This window comes from Anopheles gambiae, chromosome 3 (genome assembly GCF_943734735.2).
Source record: "Anopheles gambiae chromosome 3, idAnoGambNW_F1_1, whole genome shotgun sequence".
NCBI lineage: Eukaryota > Metazoa > Arthropoda > Insecta > Diptera > Culicidae > Anopheles > Anopheles gambiae.
The window spans coordinates 30,772,123-30,799,981 of NC_064602.1; the positions used below are offsets into that span (position 1 = coordinate 30,772,123).

General features: G+C 44.1%; 1 protein-coding gene across 1 annotated transcript in view; it reads right to left on the bottom strand.

Moving 5' to 3' along the window:
- Positions 1-25,454, bottom strand: part of LOC1280253 (fez family zinc finger protein erm) — a 35,075-nt gene extending 9,621 nt beyond the window's left edge. Inside the window, exon 1 of the mRNA XM_061658332.1 lies at positions 24,550-25,454. Within this exon, the coding sequence (XP_061514316.1) occupies positions 24,550-24,579 (30 nt within the window). The 5' untranslated portion in view covers positions 24,580-25,454. The remainder of the gene's footprint in view (positions 1-24,549) is intronic.
- Between the last annotated feature and the right edge of the window lie 2,405 nt (positions 25,455-27,859).

Genomic DNA, 27,859 nt, shown 5'->3' on the forward strand with positions numbered 1-27,859 from the left:
GCTCCAGGGACTCAAAGACTACAGGGGGCCCATGTATGAGGGATTCCGACCAATATCCCCCACTACCCAACAAAAAAAAAATTAAAGTGTATTTGATTCAAAGCCAAGTGGCAAAATCAACCCCCCCCCCCCCTCTCCGCACAACACCTGGGTCGTTCGTTTCTATGTGTTTAACATTGCCTGTCTACTGAAGCCTAGCGAGCTTGATACGACAATGAGTGCACTTTTTCACATACGATGATGATTTCGTCAGATGATTCAGTATAGATGCTATTCAAGTGTACATATTCGTGTAAATGGATGAACAAAAAAATTCATTGGGTGACGCGTTGGTCACGAGGTGTGGAACTTAGTGATGTGTGAGTCAATTTCGAACATTCCCGGGCTCTATGCATGAGCGACACCGAGTTTTTAGAGATAGTCCGGAAGGTACAAGTAGGCACAACACCTTCGATAGGTGCGAGACAACGCAAACGCTTCCGCCCGGAACTCGCCGCTCCAACGGATATGAGCTGCTTATAATTTCTTGTACCTAGTGATCCTACTGGTCTTTTCAATCTCGTTGCATTTACGTGTCAGAACCGATTCTAACATGCCATAAGGCCATAACATAAGGTTGGATGAAAGAGAAGGATTAGCAGAAAAGGATTTTTTTTGTTGGTTTATTATTTCTTAGCTTCAACTATAAAAACAAGATACCTGTTATAAACCTAAAATTTATGTGTTTTGATTGTTTATAAAAAACAGGTAAATTTATATTTTCTAAAAAAGAATATTTTAGCTGATAAAACATCTCAAATAACTCAAACAGCGATAAAACATCCTTTTTTGCGAGCTGTTAAACATGGTTTTTAATATTATTTAGTTTTCCACTGTTATATCAACTGGGGTGGAGCAGTAGATATGGCTAACCGCCTGAAATTGTTTTTTTATATGAAGTTTTCAACTGCATATTCCACTGCTCGACTTTTTAACCACGTTGCTATGGCGGCAAACACCATTCCACTCCACTGCCAAACCGATCAGTTAGCGAAGATTCTGATTGAGAAAACGCAATTGGATAACATTGGAATTTTTCTAACCGATCGACTAAATTATCCACTCCGTTAACGACTTTCGTTCCCGATCAGCCCCATTATTTGTCACTTAACGTCCATTTACAGACCGGATGTAAAATCCGGACGTAAAATATGTTTTTTTTACAAGATTCTCGTAAAAATAAAAGAGATCACAAATGAGGGAGATTGCAAAAATTGTTATACTGAAATATTAAACTTAATAATTATTCACGAAATGAAGTACAAATTAAATGTAAATTGCCATTAATAGTTCGGAAGCTAAAAATTCTTAAATTTGGATAACAATAGACCATATATGGATAAAAAACATAATACACAAAAGAAACATTAACAAGTTTTTTGTACTTTATTATTAAATATACTATTGCAGGAGTTTTCAACGGTTCTGATACTTTTAGCACTCTTTCTGGACCCCTGTGACGCTATTTCAACACCTGTCAAACCACAAACAAGGCCTAAATGTATCACTTAATGTCGCACAAAATCCAGAAAGTATGCCAACTTGATCAGATCGTCTTAAAACCCTGCATTGCTATCATTACTTGAGTGATTAAATACAGGGGTTTTCAGCCATTCTGAAACTTGTGTGATATTTTCTGAATTCTTTGTAATGTTATAGCTATAAAATTGCAGACAAGGCTGGAACGTATCACTTCTTATCACAATTAGTTCAACAATAATGCCAACAGTATCAGAACCATCAAAAACCCCTATACATCGATGTAAGACAAGCACCTTATGTTATTGATGACCTTATGGCCTTAAGTTATTGATTTTTATCGCACATTTTACCAATTTTCCCTATGCCACACCAGCCGGATAAAATGATACAACTCTTCCTCATCAAATGACAGACCCAGCTAACCCTAACCTCGTTAAACCTAGAAGTAGTTGAACCATCCACCCTCCATCCATCGTTGAAGGTTGAACATTGCGCACGGAACATAATAAGCAAAAAATCACCTGGCGTGTGGCACACACACTTCTTCCGAAAACCCACTTCGCACCGGAGGTCGTGTGCTTTATGTGAGCAGCGCTTCGGGAAGGAAGCACCTGTCTTATTGTTCGTGCCACATTAATGAAGCAATCTCTCTTCCTCACTCTCTCTCTCTCTCTCCCTCTCTTCAATGTAGGCTGAACAAGATGCAACGGCCCCGACAACAATGACGACCCGATTGCTCAATTCCAACTCTATCCTGTCACTTCATCTGATGATCTCCCGCCCTCCGCAGCAGCGCTCTTTAGGTTGCGAAAAAGGTAGGCAAGATAGAATTACATCAGACGCACGCGGGCGCTGTCCGTCCGTCTGCCGGAAGTGATGCCGGAGCAATTCGTACGCCGTACGCCGTCTCGCAAAACAAAATCCTCGCACGGAAGGAAGTAAGATCGCTTTGGCAACGAAAATTATCCGCTCCGCTTACGGAAATTCTTATGCCTTCAAGCTGGATAACACATGACTGGAGACAGTACGGACAGCACGTACCAAAAGCCGGTGGAGGGGCCGACTCATTCCCGGGCTGGCAAAGGCACGCAGTGTTGCATGATGCCCGTTTCTTCAGCTGGCCTCGGTCCTGACCAAAGCACACCAAACAATGTGCCAACGATGCAAAATTAATGAAGAACTCACCGGACAAGGAAGCATTCACCGAAAGGAGTGTGTGTGTGTGTGTCTGGGATTTGCTTCTTTGCAGGATCCTAGGCATTAACCCTTTGCGTTCGCCTGTTGAAGTGCGGATGCTTCCCTCTGTCGGGATAGCTACGGGCATTTGTGGAGCATTGCCTTCATTTTTCTTGCACCACAACCGTACGGGAGAATTGTGCATTTGGGCAGGAAATTCTTCAACTTCAATTGCCGCCCGGCTGTAGCACACATTGGGACGTGCCTAAGTTTGTCCTTTTTTTTTGTTCTTGGAACGTCCTACAAACACAGACGTGCAGAAGCGGGCCAGGCCCTGGAGGCAATGCCATCACAATCCTTTGGAGTGGTGTAGCCTAGGCCTCATCCTTTCCCATCTCTGGATGCTCCAACGAGCGTCGTGTTGCACAAAGTACAAATTCAATTGCACACTTGCCCCAACTGTGCCCCGATGAACTTCTGAGGAGCGGAGGCCCAACAGTCAAACACTCTCCACAGTGCACTTCTGTACTTTCACCATGGCAACAGTTTTTGTTGCACTGTTTGTATTGGGTTGGCTGGGATTTTTCTGGGAGGTGGATCTGGGTACGGGAGGTGCAGTTGTTTGTGGGCACCTCCAGAAGTATCTTCAGAACAATCGCACTAGCTGTAAACAAGCAGATGGGGGCCTAGACGGCTCATACGTTTAGGCTTTTGAGACGGGATCGGTATTACTCTACGATGAAGGATGCCCTCTTGGCAGGCGAGTCGTCTCAACAGGCCCAACGGATTGATAGCTTTGTGCGAAACAATGGCCGTTTGCTCTGTTTGACCATGCATACAGGCAAGGGTAAACAGAGTGATCAAAGTGTTGAAGGACATCCGAGTGGCTGCAATATTCATATAGTGGAATATCTATCCAATGGTTCATGGAATAGACAGTACAGCTGCGTAGGATTTCTCGGAGTTTGATTTTCTTGGTCATTTTGCTCAATATTTTGAAAACATTTGATAGAAAGAATTCCACCAAACTCGGAACACTAAAAAACTAAAATTGTAATAAAATCAAAGGTAAATTGTAGTTGTACTACAGTTGTACTGATCAAGCTCAGCTCTAACGTATTTAACGAAACATTCGTTAAGCTGGATTACTCGACTCCTTTGATTAGTTTGTTAGTAAACAATAACGAAGAAGTTGCGGAAATGGCGAACTTGCGGGCATGATGTGGAAAGAGATTATTCTTTTCAAATCTCAATAAAATAGACATTTTTTTTAAATACAATTTCAATATAAATCAATTAACTAAAGCAAAGTGCATATCTTTTTTTTCGAAAAGGACAAAGCTGTTAGTGTTTATTGGACTTTGCGATCTGTCCAAGTTGTCTTTTAGTACTAATCCAATGCAGCTCTACCATAACTCTGTGACATACTGTACACTCCACTTCAAACTAGCCAAGACATGTTTTATTGGTGTGTTAGAAAAATTTAAATTTCGTCAGTTAAATCATTACAAGAAACACGTAGTTTAAAGTAGGTACATTATCCACTTGCTTTGTTTTACGCTTACAACAAACAAAGCCCCTCGTGATCATTAAAATCCTGTGCTAGGACCGAACCTCAGAACATCAAAACACCCTCATTTAGTCCGTATTTTTGCCATCTCTTGTTTGACCTTTTTCCAACGCTTTCTGCACCAACGTTCCCCCATTGTCGCAAGCCAACATATGGACGCCGTCAAGCTGCAAAGTTTCGTTGATTGTGCGCGCACAATTTGGATTGCTCCTACTTTGCCCTTCCAGCCATGCCATTGTACTGCGATCACTTAGCGCCTGTCAAATTGCATCACTGTCAACTGCAGTGGTCGCACATACTGCTGCCTCAAGCGACGAGCTCTGCAAACGGATAATTTGATATTTTAATAAGAGTGTACGCGAGAGCTGGCCAGATTTTTCCTGCATACCCTCGTTTGCTCACCAACACACACGCCGTAAAGATGCAACAGAATGCACCTTCCACCACGAGAGTCCTCGAGCCGTTGCTGGGGACAGCAAGGCCGGGCTCCTTGAGAAGCTGGGTGCGTGGCTCATTTTTCCTTCGCTTTGGATTTCGTTGCCCTTGCCTTGCACAAAACAAAACCACCCCTGTGTCCCCGGTGCCGTCGGGTCTATTGTTGCTGCCAGGACGCTTCCGCCACACCGGAAGTAGCCCCGGCTCGTGTGTACCGGTTTTGTTCGCTGCCGCGTTACTTCCCACCTTGCGTGCCCCGCTCTCGCGCAGGGATCGGAGCGTTCTGATCGCATCGAAACTTCTCCGCCCAGCCCAGGTGCTATTGTGAAGTGCCGCGCGCCAGTACGGTGTGCGTGTCCTTGTACGTGTGCGCGCGACCAGCAAACTGCAGCAAAAGTAGGCAGGCATTGACAGAGCTACAGGATCCGTCTTAAAGGACGCGCTCCGCGTGGTGAAGAAAGCCGTCTTCGACCGACATCGGCAGCTGGGGGCAAAAAATCTCGAACAGTACACGGACGCGTGTTGCGATTTCCGGTTAATTATGCTACGGAGTGTGTTTTTTGCCCTTTTCTTTTTGCCTCGCTATTCAATCGCCTTTTCATTCGGGTAGGCGCATAGCCGAGCAGTTGCGGTGTGTTATTAAATGCTCACGCCAACTCGCTGACAGTTGGCTCGTGCCGGTGGCATTATGAATTGTGCTAGGTCTTGATGCTTGATGCTTGCGACTAGGAGGAAGTGTGTTTGACGGAGAGATTCGCATTATATCGTTCTAAGATGAACATAGCGTTGAAGCAACTTGAAATGACTTCAAATGGAACATTTAACTCCTAAAAGAGGGATTAATTAATGCGGATTGCATAGTTTCAGGCAGCTTGAAAGGCATAAGAGCCTTTCGCCCAGTATAAGGTGCAAATTGAAGCCTCGTTGAAATTAAAATAAATAAAATTCTTAGCCTTTGGTCTATATTCTTTCAAAACAAATTGAAAATATAGATTAAGTTCTGTAATAACTACCCTTTTAACGCTGCCTTCAATTGCTGCTCTAGTACCATTTTCCATTCTGTACTTCTCAAAAGGCCTATCTTTGATTTAATGAAGCACATTCAACGAGTTCAACAGTTCAAAGAGTTCAACTATTACTACGGATGGCACACAAGTGTTTTTTACCTAATTTTGCATGAATTACCTTCCACATGTTAACACTGTTTTGCATTTTAAAAAGAACATTCAATCTTAAATGTTATGTATTTTTTTGGGTTTGCACATCTGCCTCAACCTGCACATGCTAATGAACTCTAGAACAGATGCTCCAACCGTTTATAAACTGTCACTCGTGTCAGCTTTCGAGAGTGTCCTCTCTTTTGCCCATTTGTTGCACACATAACCCGGGAGGAATGAAAATCTACATGCTCGTAATTGCACTTATAGATTGGTACTTGGTGCCGCTCACCTGGCACCAGCCAACGCCGGAACACGTGTGCCGTCGAAAGTCGCATCCTGCCCACATGTGCCACATCCCGGTACGTCAGCACCCCTTTCGAGTGTCTTCACTTCATACCTCCCGTGCCTATCTTCGCGAAGGGTTGTCCGGGTGGGTTTAGGAGCAATGATAAAAAGCAAATCCTTAATATGCAAATCAACCCTCCGCAAGCAAGCACGCGAGCGAGTTGTAAAGCGAAACCCCCGGTCCGTTTTCTTTACTTCCGGTCGCATTCCAACGGTACAACCACACGTAAAGGAACCCGCTTCTTATTCGTTTTTTTACTGCAAAAGGACCTTCTTGGATTTATCATTCGCACACGTGAGCTGCCCAATGATAAATGGTTAACGCGGCGTCGAGCGTCGTAACATCTGTCCACAGGATACTTCCGGTTGCGAAGGACTGGCGCAGCAAATGCACGTGTTCGTTCTGCGGGTAGATTGCGCCCAAGTGGCCACCGAGTACAAAACTGGCCGCTTCTCTGTAACTCAAAACGCTCTGCTCCTTCACTCTTACAGAGGCTCACCCAATTCCAAGCTCACGAGTTGATTAAGAAATTATACGCTCGTTATCGCGCAGTGATCATTCTATTAAAATGTCACGACTTATCGCAGCTCCGTGCCGGTGGTGATGGTGGTCGCGGTCGTGATGACGTAGACTTTGATTTCCTTCCAAACAAGGGATCTGGCGGCACGTACACCGCCATAGTAACGAAGCAAAACAACAACCAAACACCCTCACCGTTCGGTGGCGGAAAGACGGACTAATCTCATGATCCAATCTACTATGCAAATTATCATCATCGGAGGTGAGCATCGCTGTGAAGAGTGGCCCCCGGCTGCCCCTTCACCTCACGCTAGGCTGCGGCCGTATGGTTTTCTCTTTGAGTTTCCCCCTTTTCGGATGCCTTTCAAGTGGCAGTGACGGAAAGGAATCGCGATGGCAAACGATTTGCTCAATGCCAGCTCACGCCGATGGGTATGATAGAGGCAGTCGCCTGCCTAATCACTTTGTGATTTATAGAGTAGGAAGTTTAATGCCCTTTTTGTGCAGGGGATTCGGTTACTTCAACAAGAAGACCTTATTATTCTTTCTTTTTTAAATATTGTTCACTAAATAGGTGTAATAATGTTTCCTAAAACTCATCAAACTATAAACCGAATTCTATCAAACGCGCAAAAGGCTCCTCTTCAAACAAGACTCCTTTATCTGCTGTCTGCTCTATACCCTTCGCCACTGCTTCGTGAACGATAAGAACGTGCCAGTGCGCATTTTACGTGCGTCCTGTTTTCTTTTCCTGCTGCTCACCCATTTCATGGACGACGTTACCGTTCCGGTAACGGTTACCGCAGCAGTTTACAGTACCAAGGCAGAAGATCGTTCGCCCCCGATAAGCACCGTACGTGATCAAGGCAGCTCGCGTGACTTATCTATCGAGGCATCTTTCAACGCTCTCAAAGACAACTTTCAGGTGGAAAAATGGGGATAAGGCTCGGCTTTGGGGAGTTCATGTACATTCGTTTGTTTTTTACGACCGGATGTAGGTGGCGAAGAAAAATAGCTGCCGAAAGCGAGGAAACGCGGATGGACAGACACAACTGGCTAACTCTTCGGCCGATTGAACCGTGGTAGCCGTACAAACTGTGGCAAGGAAAATGTGCAATTTGTTCTTTTCATTACCGCTGGCAGAGCGCTCTTGCCTCGATAGGGATGTCAGGCGAGCTGAAGGGTACTAATTTTGTAATTTATCACCTATACAAGCGTGGACAGGGACTGTGACTGTGTGTGTGTGTGTGTGTGTGTGTGTGTGTGTGTGTGTGTGTGTGTGTGTGTGTGTGTGTGTGTGTGTGTGTGTGTGTGCGTGTGTGTGTGTGTGTGTGTGTGTGTGTGTGTGTGTGTGTGTGTGTGTGTGTGTGTGTGTGTGTGTGTGTGTGTGTGTGTGTGTGTGTGTGTGTGTGTTTAGGTCCTTAGTCTTCTCGAGACGGCTGAGGTAGTGCTTTGTTCTTGAATTAGCTGTAACTCTTGGTAATATGGTAAGCGGAATACTTGGAACTGTCTCCTATCTTCAAGGTAGGTATCTAATATCAGGGCAAGTGCTATCCGTTTCTTAAAAGCCATAGTCGCATGATACTAAGGTCGTACTTCTTTTGGAAATAAAAAGGGTCTAATAAGCACCTTTGAACGTCTCCGATAAGCTTACATTATTCTCATTAACTACTATGTAGCCTGGGAGTCATGTTTATTGGGCTATTTTAACCTTTATTTGTTGAGTACTCAACCGACTTCTTAGAAGAATGCTCCAATCCAACCAATGTAGCACAAATTACATATTACCAGATGTTTATCCCTGGTTACAAACCATGTGAATTAAATAAAAAGGCAAACAATTTTATCCAAAATAAACAAATTCTGCTTCGAGTTCGTGGGGCGGTCCCGGGGTGTAGTCTTCAACTCGTACAGTGGCGGATCTAACGGTAGGCGGACTAGGCAGTCGCCTGGGGCCCCCGCCGATTTAGGGGCCCCGTAAATCGCCATTCTATGGGCCCTCAAGGCTGGCGAATCATTTGCACCCCCCCCCCCCCCCCCCCCCATCAAAAAAAATTTTAGAGCCTGTGACTAATGATCGACGGGGCACCCGACGACATTTCAATCTCCTAACAGCAAGTTAAGCGCCGCTAACACCCCCCCCCCCCCCACGCCACAACGACATTTACCATTTACAGGGGGCCTCAGCTCATCTTTCCGCCTAGGGCCCCCAATACCCTTAATCCGCCACTCGTATGACTTATTAAAACACGCTTGTCGTGGGTTGAAGTCTAGAATGGACCGTCCTCCCATAACAAAGACATGGCTATCCGTCAAACCAATTCAACAACTAAATATAGCATTATCAGTAGTAGTATCAGTAGTGATACAAGCAGGAGCTTTAGGAGTTTTAATAATATTGCTTTTTTCTATTTTAAATATTTCTGTTCCTAAGATTACCGAATTGGTTCTATTTATCCTCTTCTCCGCCGTTAATGAACGTAGCACGTAAATTTTCTAATGAAGATCTATAAGGCATATAACTGGCCAAATTCTGGATCCTATCAACCTAAGAGTGTTAGTTCTTTTATTTCCATATTTAAATTTCATTATTATGTACAATAGTTTGAAATCTTACGCGATAATGGGCACAAAACTATGTTCTCTCCTCATTGAATTTTATGCTTAATGGCAATCTTGGCCGGAAGAACTAAAGAAGATTTCTAATAATTGCAAAACTAAGGAACAGTTTAATTCAGGGGAATAAGTACATTTGGAATTGAAAACCCCTTGGCTTAATACAAACCTAAAAGTGTAATTCAAGCAATTATTCAAAATGCTACAAGTGGTTTTACAAAATCTTAGCGTCCTTATACATGTTGCAGTGTGTCCTGATAATTTCCAATACATTCGGTTCTGCTGCTACTTCCGAAGGTAGTGCCATGGAGCCGGTGTTGGCACCAGTGGAACTGGCACAAGCATTTCGCAGTTATGTCCTGATGTGTTCGATGGAGTTGATCCGTTTTTTCTTAAAGAAACTACGTCGGACGTCTTGGGTGTGTGTATGACACGGTGGATTCTTTTGAATGACGTCCGATCCCACCACTTGCTTGTATTTTTTTTTTTATTCAAAAACTACCTTAGAGTAATATTATCGTAAAGATACTTCCGTCCATCTCAAACCTGTGTTGGGGAAAGAGGTAGGACTTATCATCATATCATCATCATCGTCATCATCATTTTTTAACTACCTAATACTACATTCCTTTGCCTGGCCATCCATAAAATTCATTCACCTACCAGGCCCAACAAAACTGCTTCATCAAACAATTGACTACACAAACATATCGTTCAAACTTAATCTGTCTTCGCTTGTGTAAAGCGTTTTCTCACACACTAATGCTTCACCGCAACACGATCAGTTGAACGATTTAGTTGAAACAATAGCCGATTCTAGCGATTGTTTCACATTTGTTTTTGTGCAAAGAACAAAGAAGCTGCTTCTCTACGGCTGCACGCCATACCATAAAGGAGCTCGTTCAACAGTTGCTTTGTTGTTCGCCAGCCACCAGCTGAAACCATGCCACCAAACAAAGCCTCATCTCGCACAGCCCAAATAGTCCCGAATGTTCGGAGGCACACAGGGCCCACATGGGCACCCACAATATTTGCCAATATTTATCATAAATTATCGGGCATTTTCCTTTCACGCGCTGGTAAATATTTTCACCACAAAGCCCCGGGAGGTTCACCCCGCTGCTGCTGCTGCAGCACTCGGGATGATACGGGGTTTCCTCCTAATACTCGCATATCCTTGGCGGTGGCAGCGGTGGATGAAATTTGCCAACCGCACCGCAACCGTTTCTCGTTAATCCCAGCTGTTGAAGTGAAGCGTGCTGCGGAAGGACGACCCACGGAGCCGTTACGGGAAAGGAGTCGTTAATGAGCTCAACATCTGCGAGCCCACGACAGTCGGGGTTTGTCTGTTTTGTCGGCCCGCACCTCAAAGGCCCAAACGGTGACAAGAAGCTACCTGTTTTCGCTCCGGTGAATCAATGTTTTAAGACCGCGGGCCCTGGCCCGTGCCGTCAAGATAGAAACCATGACCGCAAAGGAGAGGCCGCCAGCAACCGGAGTTGGAAGACCACATCAGAGGGGCGAGAAGTGCCTACAGAGAGTAATCCTTTAATGAGGTTATTATCCGATTGCGGTGGTGGTGGGTTGATGGTGGTCGGACTCCGCAGCTCACACGCCGACCTCATTGATGCGCTTGGGTTTGTCGGTCAGATCAGCATCCAATGTTGGTTCAGTAATGGGGTTTTAGCTCGAAGATGTGGAAAGATTGCTTGACCGAAGGCGTACGAAGATCGGCCACTGAAACTGTTTGATTATGGAGGCGGCGTATCGATATCACAAAGCCAAATGCCGCCGGCCACGATTTTGTGGATGCGGCGGTCCAGTTGATAAAAAGATCCGCTTGATTAGAGCAAAGCTTCCGAGATGAGTCAACCAAATCGGGTCGTTCGGCGTCAGACTCACGAGTCTGTACAATCTCCTGGGAGCCTTCAAAGGCCATCCAAATTGTTCCCCAGTGAGCATTTATATCACCACAACCATCATCGCAAAAAAACAAAAGACTGCAGTTGCACACAGGAGACAAACACTGCACAAGAACAACCACACACAGTGTACGATGCATTTCACCTACGCCGAACCCGTCGTCCTAGCGACGGCTAACAGACGGCACGTTTCAAAACGTCCCCTCCCCCCTCCCCAAACGACTTTCGTTTCGTGTGCGGTCTTGAATTGTTCACGAAATGTGCATGTGGCACGCGTGCATGCCATTGTTTGTGTGTGGTAAAGCGTGCGCCTTGTTTTCGATTAATTGCCGCACGGGGATGTCACAGCGCTCGCACACGCTCTACCTCACACGACGCGAAGCGGGTTGAAATGCATTTTATTTTGAATAATGCACCCAAAAACAGAAACGCGCTTCAGTTCCCGCGAACGTGCCTTTTTCGGTGTTTTGCCGAATGTCCCCTTAGGGGGAAAAGCATGCAAGAGTGTACAAGGAGGGAGTGAAAAACAAAAGAAATTGCAGATCTCATGCACAATGCGCTTTGTGCAATGGTTAATGAGAAAGAGTACATCAAAACTACAACACAGCGAGTAATGTGTATACATCTAATGGATATTATATTAATTGAAGTGCACATGACAACACAAACTGCACTCTTCCAACTCCACCGTGTGTACCTTTCCCATCCATACGCACTTGCAGGATCCAAAGCCTGGTAAGTGATGCGCATCTTCCCACAACCGAGTCCCTGGCTTAATGCATCGTTCATCCCATCCATAAATCACGGAATCCTATAATTCATCCGCCCAGTCTTGAAGCCTTCTCTCTCTCGACCTCGCATCTTCACCTTCTTCTAATTGCTCTAATTTGCTAAACTAACAATACCCAATTAAATAAGAAGATTCCCTTCCCTGGCCATCCGCCGCTCTCATCTCATTTTTCAATTTACTCCCAAGCGCGAGCTCTAGTTTACATCCTACCAAGGAATGCAGCGGCCAACAGGTAGAGGGTCGACCCGTACCCATCTCACCTCATCTCACCGGATCATTCATCTTTTGCCGGTTGCTCCCGGGGTCCCGGGGGATTAAGGATGTTTTCGAACGGATTAGCCCGGCTTTGCCTGTCCCTGCAAACCCCCGGTAAGGTAAAACAGATTATCTGCCCACATCGAATTTACTTTCGATTATTACGGGCACGGTCAGGAGTCGGTCGGCCGTCCAGTTCCTCCAGCATCCAGCTCAGCTTCACACAGCACAGGAACGGATAAGCCCCAGAGGAGCCCCTTACGGTGGTCGAGCTTTCCACTCAGTGGCTCAAAAGCTTTCCACTCTCTCTCTCGGGATTAGGCGTAGGCCGCTTCCGACTGGTCGAAATGCTCAACCCGCTAATGAAAAGTAATGGTCAGATTGTTTTATTCCGTTACAAGTTTAGTGTGACCCGGACGTCTTTGCTTTGTTGCGGGCGGCGGTGGCAGACAAACAAAACTTGCCCAAATCACGTCCTTTGGCTTTGGAAGGGTCGTGTGGGACAAGCGTGTGACACACCGGTGGACAACAGTTTGCAAATATTGCACCGTTTGTTGGGGGGTAAATATTTTCCCAACACGCACACGCACCGCCGATGGTATTGGAGTAGCAGAGTAGCCTAATATGGCCATAAGCCGGCTCAATCCAACCTACAGAAGCAGGTTAAAATAGGACCTAGGAAGAGCGCACGAACAGAAGACACTGATTATGGAAGGTGATAACAAGGAGCAGTGCTTACGAAAGGATCGTCGGATCATCCCACTTACGTATCAACATGCTAGCCACACACACACGCGTGCCATGGGGTGGACAGTTTTTATTTGGTAGAGCCTCGTCCAGGGGTGGACGTTTCTCTGGCTCGAAGGACTATATCGCCACCCGGAGCGATATCGAACCGGTTGTGTCCACAGCGCATCTCCCACGGGAGCTTAGAACCTTCATTCGAAGAAGCATCCAGGGAGAAGGTCCCTTTGCCTGCTTCCCTGCTAAACAGTTCCCAGTTTTAAACAGATACGCCAAACGTACCAAAACGGTGTTTGGTTTTAATTTGGAACAACAAACATATTGCGCTGTCAGCTTTGGGGAACAGGATGACAATTCTTGGCTCGGTAAACATGGACTACCACAAAAACACTTCCTTGGGGGAAAGAAAGGGGCAAAATATGAAGTGAAGTCTGTTTGTTTTTACCGCTCCTTGTCTTGTGATAATGGTTTACCACCGATCGGTCGATTAATATTGCTCATGCCGAGCGCGCGCAGGAAACCCCTCGCCACTGCCAGCAACCAAGGGCACGCGCCTAATACAATGCCCTTTTTTCCGGTGTGTGGTATGGTGAATTTGATGGTGTTTGCGTTCCCTCATTTGGTTTGCAATATTATGTTATTGTTGTATTGCTTGCTTCGCACTCTGCGCTACGATGGTTTTTTTTCGTTTTTTTGTTGTTTCCCTTTTTATTGTTGTGAATTTGTCCATTGTTCACTTTTGCTGAAAGTTTTCAAACATTTGTAGACGATGTTTTATGTTTCTGTTTCAGTGATCAGTTTGTATTTTAAAGGGAATTTGTTAATGTCTTAACATTTTGAGTTGCAATGTTTTATTCTGTTAACATTTTGTCTGTTTACTTTTTCTCCATTGGTTCTGGTTTTGTTTTATTTTTACTTTCACGAATGAAGTGTATTTTATCCAATATTTTTAGTTTTTTATCTGATTTTTGTATCTTTCATCTTATCTTATCTTATTCATTGAATTATATTGTTTTCAAAATTTACCTAATACTTACTTATTTGTTATTGTTGTTGTTGGTGTTGTTGTATCGATTAGCATTAGCAGATTTAAGTTAAATTTTTTTTTTTCTTTGGCACAACAACCGTTGTCGGTCAAGGCATGCCTGTACCACTTATGGGCTTGACTTTCAGTGACTAATTGATTTTCCCCCATAGCAGGATAGTCAGTCCTACGTATGGCGGCACGGTCTATTTGGGGATTGAACCCATGACGGGCATGTTGTTAAGTCGTACGAGTTGACGACTGTACTACGAGACCGGCTCAAATATATTTAAGTTTAAAGTTTAAAGGTTTTAAGTTAAATATATTTGAATTTTCTTAGCTGTTCTTTTTTTGTTATTATTTTACTGTTTTTCTTTTCATTTTCATTTATGCAACCATGCTCAGAATGTTCACAAAAATTCATTCAAAACTTGTACCCCTCTAATTCACCCTCCTTAACCCATCAAACAGCGACACGAACAAAAAGACTTCGCCCGCAACACCACATCATTACAATTCAAAGGCAAACCACGTCAAAGCCAACACCAATCAACAGCCCACCAAACACCACCGGTAGAGTTTTCCCACTCTTTCGCTGCCGGCAATGGAAATCCCATCCTTTGGGAAAATACAAAACACTTACCACCACCACCACCACCAGCAGCAGCATCCCCATCATCAGCCGCAGCTACCGAATCGAAAATGGGCAATCCAATTCCATCCTTTCCATTCAACCGTTTCCCGTCGGTGACATCGACCATATCCTGGTGCCGGTGCTTCCCTCACGCACACACACACGCGCGCATTCTGGCACGACGGGACAGAGCAAAATAATTACCAGCCGAGAGGAAAGTGAATAACCACGACCATAATGACACACCGGCAAAACGGAACACAACCATCAACCGAAATCCAAATCGGAAGTCACTCCCGCGCTCGGGGGGGGGTTTGCCACACCCGCGGAGATGCTGTGTTTGATGTCATTTTCATCCGTTTCTCAAGGGTAATGTGTGTGAAACGGTGGGAACTATGAGCACAATCGAGTTATTCCTTGTCCTGGCCCTGGGGTGACGGAACGCTTCAGATGGGGAAGATCTTGAAGAAATGTTTGTTTTTTTTCCCTTTTTAACCGGAGGTGCTACTGGGTTGTTGTTTAATCTTATAATATTTCATACGTCAATTAGATTTTTGAATTTCAACCAAACATTTATAAAATTTATCAATTGACTTACAAATTAATAATATGTTTTTCTCTGTCTGTCATTAAAGCAATTAGAGCTAGCGTTAACTGAAGAATTAAAAGAATTAAATCCTTTTTTTGTCCTTTTTTTAAATCGGCAGAAATATTCTGGTTTTAGTCTCAAACGATATGTAATTGCATGGTTAAATGAACATTTATAATTTTTTACCAAAAAAAGCACTTTTAGTATATTTTACTCTTCATCTATTTTTTCTCGATCGTTTGCATCAATTCGTTCTTTCTCCTACTATTAGATTAAAAACTATAAAGGTCATTTTTTGAGCAAGTCTCATAGTACAGTCGTCAACTCGTACGACTTAACAACATGCCCGCCATGGGTTCAAGCCCCAAATGGACCGTGCCGCCATACCTGCTATGGGGGGATCAATAAGCCACTGAAAGCCAAGCCCACAAGTAGTGGTACAGGCAGGCCTTGACCGACAACGGTTGTTGAGCCAAAAAGAAGAAGAAGAAGAAAGGTCATTTAGATTGCTCGAATTGAGTGGAAATGGAATTTAATCGTTGACTAATTGATGCATCAATCGTTTGATACATAAAACATAACATTCATCTTTTGTGTTCATGGAATATAAGCGACCTCTAATTACACCTTTAATTCTAAAAATCGCAAACCAAGTCAATTGGTTTAATAAAAAAATCTTTTGGTATGTCCAACAAATTTGGCAAACATTTTGCATTTTCAATAACTTACAAAGTATCCACAAATCTTCCTAACAAAATATTGATTACATTCAATGAGTTTAAGTATCATTTTCAACATAATATTGACATAATTCCTCTTCATGTTGCATACCAGTAACAGTAACGCTTTATTATTATTGCGAATTTCGTTCTTAAGCGGCCCAATATTGCATTCCACACCAAACCTCCTTCCTACACCTCCATCACAACAATCGACAGCGCCCGGAAACTAACAAGCCTCCTTGACCCAGCAGACGCCTCCTACCTCCAGGCGGGTACCGAAAGTCAAATGTTACAATTAACTCATCACTCATCATCGAGGTGAAAGGGCGGGAGGAAAAACAAGCCAAACCATTCCCGGCAACACGTGCCATCGATTCACGCACAGCCGTCTACACGCGCCCACCACCGACGCACTTCGTGGCGGAAACAATTTAAACTGTATTACAAACAAATCAATAGCAAATGATAATAACACCGGATGATAAACCGTTGCGATGCGCTCGGGTGTGTGTGTGTGTGTGTGTATGTGACGAGTGTTCCCGGAAGGACACGAAAAAAAAGGCGAAATGCGTTAAAACGATGGTCGCCGCGTGGCACGAGCGTCGTTCGCACAACCTTCACAGCCAACCCCTTGGAACCTAGTTAGGGACTTAGGGAAAAACGAGGTGGAAAAACGGGGGGAAATTGGACAACGAAAATGCACCCCCTTTTCCGACTAGCACTATTGTCCTGCTTCCGTAGGGTCTCTTCGAGGGGATTATTAACTACCGGACGACTAAATTGGCTCAAAACCAATCGGATCTCGAGCTGCCGCGTTTTCCGGCACTTTCCCTGCGTATTCCTGCCTGCGGTATTGCTTATTTCCGGGCTTGTCGTGCGGCTCTTTTTTTCCCGGGCTAGGGATGCGCATCCGTTGTCCACACACACACACACACACACGCCCGGAAGCACTGGAAGAACTGGCTAATCGGTTTGTAATCGTGCTGTTTGGTTCGATTTTTGCTGCTACTGCTACCGACACGGCACTACGGCCGCTTTATGCTGGTGACAATGACAAAGGTGGGATGTGTCAAGATGTCTGGGGCGGTGGAAATAGTGTAGGTGACAATTAGGAGCGTACATGGGTGGTGCGGTTGCCGCTGTCCTGCCCTATTGTGCTGATCAATTGTGGCGCCGGAAGCGATCGGAAGGCCCGAAATCGGAAGGAAGGCATGTTTGGGATTATATGTTGGCAATTTGGTTTTGGTGGTGATGTGATTTGGTGGTTTTTGCTGAGGATTAAGCGTTGTTGGATGAATATTTTTTTTTACGATAATATACTATTATTTCATTTTGATAAAATATGTTAAAGCATACAAGGCATCATTCTGTGCTTGGACAATGCATTCTTTAAACTTCAGTATTTTATATTAAATAACTTACAATCAAAAATTTACTCCAAAATGTCCTTACATCTTTCCCCTTTTCATGCTCGTCTGAAGCACGTCAAAACTCATCGCACAAACAATTAAAAACTTTCACTTTTCAGCGTCTAATACTGCTGCTACTTTCCGCGCCCAGCCCACGTGTCTGGGAGCCGCACACTGCACTCACAGCAGCCCATGACAAATCCTATCAAAAACTTGTCACCCGAATCGGGCTTTGCCGAGACCGATTCAAACACCGCGACCCAACGTCCACGCCCACGTGCACAAACTGCTCCTCGTCTGTGGGTCCTTGTTTGGTTGAATCCTTTACCTCCCATCGTACGGGCCCCAGTAAGACACGCTGTCAACGACCGAACGAAGGATTAGGTTTGTTTCGCGTTCGGCAAAGTGCGTGGCGTGTGGCCTGGCTTTGGCAGCACCGGGGCTCGAAGCGCTAGGTCGACCAAACGCTCAAGGACTTTCGAAAGGCTGCGTCACTGCGAAAGGCGACCTTTAAATTCAATCCTATCAACAAAAGGTTGCTGAAGCATCGCGACGACGCCGACGACAACGAACCGTGCGACGGTTTTAAAACACGGGGAGACGGGGACGGAACGTTTGTGCGAGAAAGGGCGGATTTTAAAGGGGCTTCTTCATCTTCTATCAGTCTTCCCCCGCGTACATCCTCGCTTCCTCTCGGGTTGGGAAAGAAAGGAAGCTGTGAAGGTGTTTTTAATCCCCTTTTCCGGTCGCGTGATCTGGCTGCCAAAGTGTCACCGTCGTTTGTCGTAACTGTCACCGGCAAACATAACAACGAAAGCAGATCACACCACCGAGCATCCGTAAAGTGAGGCTTTACAAAACTTTACAAAACGCCCTGCCTTCAAACCACTTGCTGAATGCTTCAGGTTCCCATGGACACTTTCAGGGTAGTAGGGTTGCGTTTAAAAATGTCCACCCCAAACAGGAGGGTGCGTACAATAGCTGTCGACACCTACGGTAACGGTCAGTTGAATGGGGACAGTGTAGGTGATTAAACTAATGGACACCGTGGGCAAAAATTGACCATAATCGGAGCTAAAATTACCCAATCAAAGCTGACCCATCGGGATGGGTGGATGGTGAGAACATTCGTCTCGTTGCGTGCCGTGTCGTTGCAGGGAGGGCTGTAGTGGACAAAGTGGAGAGTTTGGTGTGAAACTTTATACAATGTGGTTCCTTTTTCTAGCCTTTTTACACTATTGATGGGGAGATTTTCAATGCAATAGAGTTCAGGGAGTTTGAGGTTTGATTTAAGGACATTTTTCAAGCGGGAATCGCCCCATGCGACTTCAAAATTGTGCTAACAAAGGGCATATGTGTGACTGGCATCAATGGCGTTCCTTTTAATTCTCCTGTGTTGGTTTTCGTTCTCTTTAATTAGTACAACTATGGAATCGTTCGTTAACTTATTTCATAATTTATTTCTCTCGGGCACCTTTGAGTAAGCAACTGATCAACTCTGAGAGCTATTACAAAGCGCTATAAGCTAAATATTAAGATACCTGTCCTAGATGTTCCTCACCTAAATGTTCCATAGGACCCTACAACCCTACCCGGAAGTTCTCATGCTAATATTTGACTTCAAAAACAACTAAATGCAACATCTGAAATTTATGATTAGAAATTTGTGAAATAAGCAATTTGTGACGAAAAAATTCCTCTCGAATACCAATATATTAGATGTTGACAATTAGGGTTTAGATGATTTAAACAGACAATTCAACTCATAGTTCGTTCGAAACTCCTTGCTATTCAAGATCAATCCGGCAGAATACGATCCTTGAAACTGATACAAAAATCGTCTAAATCTAGAGAAGAGAAAGTTCTTGAAACGGAAACCCAGTACCAGTTAACACTTGCATTAAAAAATGGTCAAAAATTGCCACTTTTTCATGGGTTTATCTTCGCTCGCACTAACAAAACGTTAATTACACTTTCAATAACAGTATTTCATGATTAATCGGACCAAATTTTACATCTCTATCAGTCCAACTCTAACCGTGATGGCCAAAAAAGGGAGGCAACTGTGTTTAAACGCGTGCGCGATCAAAGAACGGCACAACGTAGCGTCTAAAACGGACTCCGTGTGGCAGTTTGTGGACGTCGTATAAGCCTGTTTCGGCATCTACATCATCTTCGCACTATTAGACAACAATCAGAGCATCGAAAGAAAGCCCAGTTCTGAATGGCCGACGACTCTGAGCGGCTAGAAGCTCCAAATGATGCTGAAGACAAAAGTGGCTACACTGGTACATAAAGCTGGTCTGGGACGTCGATGCAACCGGCCAAACTGTGAAATAGTACCTGGGAAGCATGAACAAACTTATCAGGAAGTAGAAATCGCGTCCACTCGCTTCGCAGCGGCAAACAGTAACGCCAAAACTCAATAGGATCCTTTTGGGTGAATTTCGGAGAAATTTCGAGGAATTACACCCTAGTCCGCGAACTGGTCCAACATTCCCCAAATGCGTTTTATAGATTATTTTTTCTGGACAAACATGATCAAGAAGCTCTACTCATACAATTTTGTGGAGGAATTTTTGGCGAGGAATTGATAAAAATGGAAGGTAGATCTTAAAACATGCCTACACGCATGTCTTCGTCCGACATGGTGAAAATTCCGGATAACTAACGGCTCTGTCGGCCTGCACGGTCGGAGACTTATGTTTGCACGTAAGCTTAAATAATTACCTTTCAAAGTTAGTTGTTTTTCTACAGCTGGCCGAAAAAAGTCTATTTTTTATGCAAACGTTAAATGAATTTTCACTTATTCAACTTCAACTTCAGTTCGAGACAGTTCGAATGCCAGAAACAGCAGCTGATGTTTTTGGTCAAACAATTCTTCACTTTTGGCTCTAATCTCATCTTTAATTCATTCTCGAGTCTTGCTAGTTCATCCGAGGATTTATAGAAGAATTTATCAATGAACATCTAGGCCTATGCGTTCCTGCATTTAAGTTCTATCGATACGTCGTTTAATAGTTTCTTCCATTTAAGCGTCCAAACAACCATTCAGCACCTTTCGTCAAAACAACGAAAAAAAACACCCCAATTAGCCATTCGGCTGCACCATACGATTCCTTTTGTCACCAGTTGTTACATTCGCGGTACAAAATGAGCATTGCCGTTCGCTTTGTGCCCTTTTTCATCGCGACACATCAATCGCGAAACACACCCATCGTAACCGCGTGCCATACGACGCCAAATACGCTGAATGCGATTCAAAATACCCGACCCGACACACCACAGGACATTCGCCGTTCGAGTGGTGCGCTTCGACCAAAGCCCGCTACTTGTTTTAGACGCTCTTTTCCCGAGACGAACACCCGACAAAAAAAAAATATATCCGTTACGATCGATATTGTACAAAACCAGGAAGCCCTCGGGCGTACCACGGGACGGCAAGCAGGCAGGCCAGACACTGGAAGGACCATTTTTTCGGACCCGCGGCTGCAAAATGCTGCTCCCGAGTCTGCCCAGCACGACAGCCACTTTTCCGTGTGCCGTGTGTGCCCGGTGCCAAATGTGTGTACGCGAACAATGACACAGCACGAAAGCTGCACCGTGAGGTACCGTGAAAAGCACAACGACAACGACTATTTTCCCTTTTTTGTACCTTTCGCTACAAACGGCGCGAAATACGTTTTTGCACCCGAAAAAACACACACTGCCCCCTCCGGGTGCCGTGATTGAGATCGTGGCGTGAGATCAACTGACACCCCCCTCCGGGAGCTCCTTCACCGGCAGCCCGATGGTCATATTGGTGCCCAACAGGGGCCGTGACGCTACGCGAGCCCATCGATTTAACAGTCGCGCGAAACAGGACCTTCCGCGAATGTTACTCTTTGCGCAAACGTTCTGCAGCTTCCCAGACCTTCCTCTACTTTCCCCTTGTGCAACCATATGGCGCTCAAATCATGGCTGGCTGGCAGCTGCTACCACGGCTCAATTCCCGCCCTGTTTTTACTCCGTCAGTTCCCCTGTTTTGCTAGCACCACCACCACCATCATCATCATCGTCATCATCAACGTCAAAGCACCCTTAGAACGCCCTCTGCTACCTAGCTGTAAAGGGACTTTAAGACCTTACGAGATTTTTGTTGTTTTTTTTCTTCACTCAATCACCGAAATCTCCCCCTGATTGTGCCTCCTCCCTGTTTTCACAAACATTGAGACCTTTTAGTCGAGCCAGTTTTTGGTTTCTCCCCGAAGTGTGTTCGCCTTTTTCCGGTCGTCACAATCACGGCTCGGAGGCAGCATGAACACGATCTCTAATTGTCGATCAAATAATTGCAATGTTGCACACATTCGATGAGTCACGTCGATGGAACCGTTTTTTGGGGGTTGAGAAAGGGAGAAAATAAATAGTAAACCGACAACGAACTATATTAAAAAAAGAGAATGAAGTAAACAGTTATAGAAAGGCTATTCTTCTAACGATTATTTACATTGTTGACACATTTAATTTCATTTTCATCGGTCTGTTGTTTCCCAATTTTTTTTGTTTAATGTGTCTTTGTTTTTAGTTTATTCTTCCTCTCTACAGTCTAGCATCACATATTGCAGCCTGTTTTTGATTTTTTTTTATCCTTTCCATATCGTTTTGTCATATTTATAACTTTTATTGAACCTTCTTGGAAAAGAGACTCAATTTGGATTGCCAAATTTCCGAAAACACTTTAAAACACATCTCTTTTTATCATTGCTTTCAACAATATCGCCTGGTTGCTGTTCATTTAATGCTATTTTGCAGCTCATTTGTTCAGCGCGGTTTGTTTGCGCCCAAACTGTAATGCTGCGCATTTTATTGCATTTTGCTCCAACTAGTCGACTTCTTAATAAGCTGCAACAGAGCAGCAACACTATGAACCTACCACCAGTCTCCCATTTGCTCTTTCCGCGTAAAACAATACCAAAAAAAAACACAACAAAACCGCAACACCAACGCCGACAGCTTCATAGCGCGTTGATGTAATTTTCTCTCTTTCTCTCGTCAATTGACGGTCATTTTCATGCCATCATGCCAAAGCAGCGGAGTGACCAACAGCGGACAACGATGGCCATTCGCTGCAATCGTTTGCCGTTGCCTGCATGGTCCCTCAAAATGGCGCCCATTATAGTTTGTATCATGTCTCTCGGCTCTTCTCACTGTCTGTCTGTTCGTCTCGGTCTGTGCAGCATCTGCGTATCCCGTGCGTAGCGTATTTTTATCACCCGCCTTTTGTGTCCATCCATCGCGTAGCTATGGCGGCACAATGTGCAACTGTTATGTTACGCAGGGAAGTGGGCAATTGCGATGCCAGGCGTTGCAGTAGGCAGGGAAACTGTGCAGGAAAAGCACACTACAACAACAGCAGCAGGAGAGCGAAAACAGCGGTGTGTGGAAATACTTTCTCTCTCCCTTTGTGGGTTGCGCAAATGAGGCGCTCTAGCTTAGCAGCACAGGGTTTGCAGCACAGTCCCCGGTTGCCATCTGTCCCTGGGTTCCATGGGTGGAAATTTGCACCGAACCGTGTCAGATTTATTGCATGTAATGATTCTTTAATGCGTTTCGTTTGCGCTAGGACTTTGGTATTTGGCTGCCTTGCTGTCGGATTGCAAATGTGTGGGGGCTTTTTTTATTGGCCCGGTTTTGGTTGCACAGTTTGCGTTAAGGTTTAAATTGTGTGTTGACGAGTGATGATCGCCATCACAACACAATATTGTTGTATTATTTAACGATGGTATTGAGTCTTGGCAACTGAAAATCGTAATGTAATGTATCACACAACAGCATTAGGATGATAATAATGGATTTGAAATATATCTTCTATATGGCGTAACGTCCTACGCGGCCATGCCGGCCTATACATGCTTTCGAGACATTTGAAATATATAGACACAGCAATTTGCAACTTCTTTCTCAGTGTATGTTAATGTTAGTAGAAAAACACTTTTTATCATAAGACTAGGATATTTTTGAGGTTTTTTTCCTAAATTGAATGCACTTTAATGCATCTGTCACCCAATTATCGAACATTAAAAAAATTAAATTAAAAAAAACAACAATTTTGAAAAACAAAAATAATAACCGAATCATATAAAATGCTTTTGTAAAATGCCTTACGATTTCCTAGACAGTTACTTAAAGCAGGGGTCTTTTCTTTTATTGAATCATAATTTTCTTCGTTCAAAATTTAAAAAAATATACTTTGGTTAATCAGTCAAACAAATGAACTATTTATTTCAACCTTTACAGACCTTTACACCCCTGACTTAAACCAATATCTAAATATCGCCTTCATATATCAATGAGGATACCTTCTGGCAATGATGGTAATATAATAAGGCCAGTAGAAACCACAGCCTTAAAAACCAAGCAAAGCTTGTTATTAAGCTTTGTAATTAGCGTTCTAAACAATTAGTGGTCTAAGGTCATTTAATTCGCAAAAGATGTACCAATTGAGGCGTATTGAGGCATGGAGACTGTCCGACTTTCAATGGGCATCATACATTTCACGCATTTTCTTACATTTATGGATGGTATTCCGACCTTTTTTAAGAAAACCGGACCAATTTTTTGCATTATCTTAGCTAAACAAAAATACCCTCAACGTTGTGTGAAGACAGTGTTTCGATAAGCCCCGATTCCATGAACATGTTACGACAACATTTGCTCAATGGCAACATTTCTGAATTTTCCTATTCATTTCAGCAACTGTGCATATATTTGCACGCAAAAATGTGTTAAATAATGTGTTTTGTATCCGTTTTGGTATTCAAACGTGGCCGAAAATATTCCTGCAACATGAGTTAGACCTGTCATTCATACGATTTGGCAACAAATGTTTCCGATACTCTTTCATAGACCAGTGCATAAGTGGTTATAGGAATAGTACGTGTAGCCACAAAGTTAATAAATAGGTGAAAATAGGAGATGTCCAATTTTAGATGACTGTCACTGTATATCCACTTTACAGAGAAAAAAACATTCCGTCGGTAAAAATTATTCTATTTCAAAATGCAATAATAATCGAATAAAAAGGCTCTACATGTTAAATAAATGATATTACTAATTTACTACATCTAATAACACTCACCGACAAAGAGAGACTTGTAGACGGTTCCATTGCTAAGCCCCGGCAGCAGCAAACGCTTATCCTTTCCACCGATCTACCGACGGCGACGCTAATTTCCGTTTGTCGATCTAGTTCACACTTGCCGTCGGTCGCTACGAGAACTACCCAAACCACTCAGCGCACAACACTGCATTGCATTTGACAGAGCCAGAAATTGACATTCGAAAAAAAGGAAGGAAAAACACACACACACTTTTGTAGACTGAATCTCCACTCGGGCCGGGGATCAATTCACACTGCAAGCCTCATCAATAATTCACAGCGCCCATGCTCGATTGGTTCTGCGATGCGTTTTTCCAACCCACCCACGTCACCCCGGGCTAGGTTCACAATTTGCGCGTCTTTATGCTAATGGTGGTGCCGGGGAACCATTTTTCGCACTTCGCACTTTCCATCCCTAACGACGAGAGCACACACACCCAATTGCTCTCTGACCGATTCGAACTTTAGCCTCACACTCACTGTGTCTTGCCACGCTGGCCAAAAAAAGTGTCTTCTCCAGTGCTATGTCCTTTTGCGGAACACTTCCCCCTTTTTCTCCAACCTACACCCACACTTTCACACAATGCACAGCGGAATCGTCTTCCGATCGCGAAATCCTCGACGGGAACGGGCGCGCGAACAGAAACGGCGTATGCGTCCACGACCGCCAAAAGCTAGCGCGCGAAAAAAAGGCACACGTCGTTCGTCCTCCAATCCGACCTGGCACCGACACTCAGTGTGTGTGTGTGCCTGTGTGTATGCAGAGCTTCTTGATGATCGTCCTCTTCTCGCTCAACGCACACAGCCGCACAGCCGATGCCGTTGCGTCCGCCATGCGGGGTCGCCATGGTTACGCGCGAGGCTAGGCCCGGCATCTGATCCCGCTCCGCGCTCGCTGGTGCTGATTGCGTGTAGAGTTCAGTTTCCCTTTTGCCCAACGCCGGGGCAGCAAACAGTAGCAAAAGAAGAAGAAGAAAAATCATCAAACTGAACTCGCACACACACACAGAGCTCATAGGGAACGGCAATAGAAAGAGACACACGGTCTATGTATTTATTAACACACTCTTCTCGTTCAATGGCGGCAAGAAGGGCCACGGCAGGGGTGCAAGGGGTCACACTGTACGAGGGCTCAACAGCAAATCCACCACCCGCTCCCTTTCCTGTGCGAGCGATGATGGTGACAACCGTCACTACACACACACATGCGAGAAACGAGGAGTTTAATTTTACGTCATCATCAGCATCAGCAGCGCGATGATGATCATCGTCTCCGGTGTGGTAAATAAAGCCATCAAAGAAGGGGAAAAAGATACAACAAAAACAACAACAACGACAAGGGAGAAAAAAAAACTCGAGGTAGAAAAAGAACGCGCAACCAACCTGAAATATCGATCGGATGGAGGCGCATAGTGTTTTGTTTGTTTGCACGCTGCTTTTCAAACAACGCCGTACCTCCCCGTGGATGTGTCTGCACGGGTATTTCAGTGAATGGTGATGATTTATTTTAGCTGGTTAGTTGGTTTGCGGTTATTTAGCGAACGATATTTCATTTGCCATCACTTGTTAAGGGATGATGTATACTTCTGTATCATTCGGGCGAGAAATCGCTTTTTGAGGTTAATTGATTAATTTTTTAAATTTTAATATTAGAGTAAAGGATTTTCTTTTTTGTGGCTTCGCATATAAGATTATACTGCAGATAGGGTTTATTTGCTGAAACTTCGATGCATCTAAATCTTCTTCAGTCCATCTCAACCATCTTTAGATGCCAGGCACAGCTGATAAGTGAGAAAATATTACATGGTATAACCGTATGATTTTGGTTGTAATGAATTTTGTAGATGAAAATAAACTAAAAAAAAGCATGATGATAATGAGGCAAATTCCCATTTTATCGCTGCTTTAGACTTAATTCATTGCACATGCATGGCGACGAACGAGAAACAATCTTAATGCATATGCTAATTGTAGCGCGGTCTATTATATTTGCCTTTCTTTATAGAGCATTTATTACAAAGATTCTCATAAATTAAAAAAAAATCTTCTTTAGTTGTAAGGAAAAAAATAGAACAAAAATCGATTGATTGGTTACAGTTCTAATTCTTCAATTCTATTAATATCTTTTCGTAAGAAAACTATAAAATCAACATTTTTCCTTCCTGTGCTACATTCCAACAACGAACACAGTTTCACTGCAACGGCGTATTCAAATAGCTTTCTTCTTTCCAAATGCGGCGCGACATTTATAAGGCTTCGCACCTTCGAAAAGCCCTGCGCTGACCAGTGTGGCCAGATTATTTTGGCAGATTTAGGCAGGAGCACTGTTGAGAACCCAACAATTTAAATTTAATCAATTATTTTAATGATTACCCTGCTAAAGTCTTTTTAGGCCGTCCACAAGGACAGAGGAGGCGTGGTAGGCCCAAATTGAGGTGGCAAGATGGCGTGGAGGCGTCCGCCATTAAGGCCGGGATAACGGACTGGCAGACGAAGGCGCACGACCGTGAGCGGTTTCGGACACTCCTGAGGCAGGCCAAGACCGCAAAGCGGTTGTAGCGCCGGATAAGTCCAAGTCCCTGCTAGCAAAGAGAATGAAAAAGTGTGCGATTTTCAGGCGAGGGGCATGTAGAAGCAGGGGGAGACGGTTAGAAGTACACGGAATTACGCAGAGGCGCTAGCGTGTTTTGGTTTCCACACAGTTTTTGCACTCACACAATTACACATCCCAAGCGCCACAGATTAAGCTTAAACGACTGGAAAATTGAATATCCATAGAAAAAAATGAAAGCTCCATAGCTTCATTGGTTTGATCAATAGATGGCGTATTAAAACTCATCATTATATTGCTATCCTTTTCTTGCAATGTGTTTCGACAAGTTTCATCTTATCATACCAATATAGCCTTCTAACTTTCTGAGCAAAAATCTATATGAATGGTCGTGTGGTCAGATACGCGGGTATCAACACCAACGACCATTACTCAAATCTCACTTGCTTCAGTGCTGGTGGTCTCCATTGGAGTTTAGTATTTAAACAATCGTATCGCCGTTCTAGTTCTAGCGATGCATAACTTCAATGCAAAACCATACAACAGTACAGAGGAAATGAGAAAGCTCTCCTCCAAGCGAGGAAGCTCAACTGGTTGGGTATCCCACAAACAGATGGCGCCACCAGCTTTTTTGCTATTTTTAGAATGCATGAGTCGTTTGCCGTCTGCTAAACGAAGTCTTTCTATATTCCGTTTAGGTAGAGTGCTTGAGTCGTTTAGAAGGCGTTCAGTGGTCGT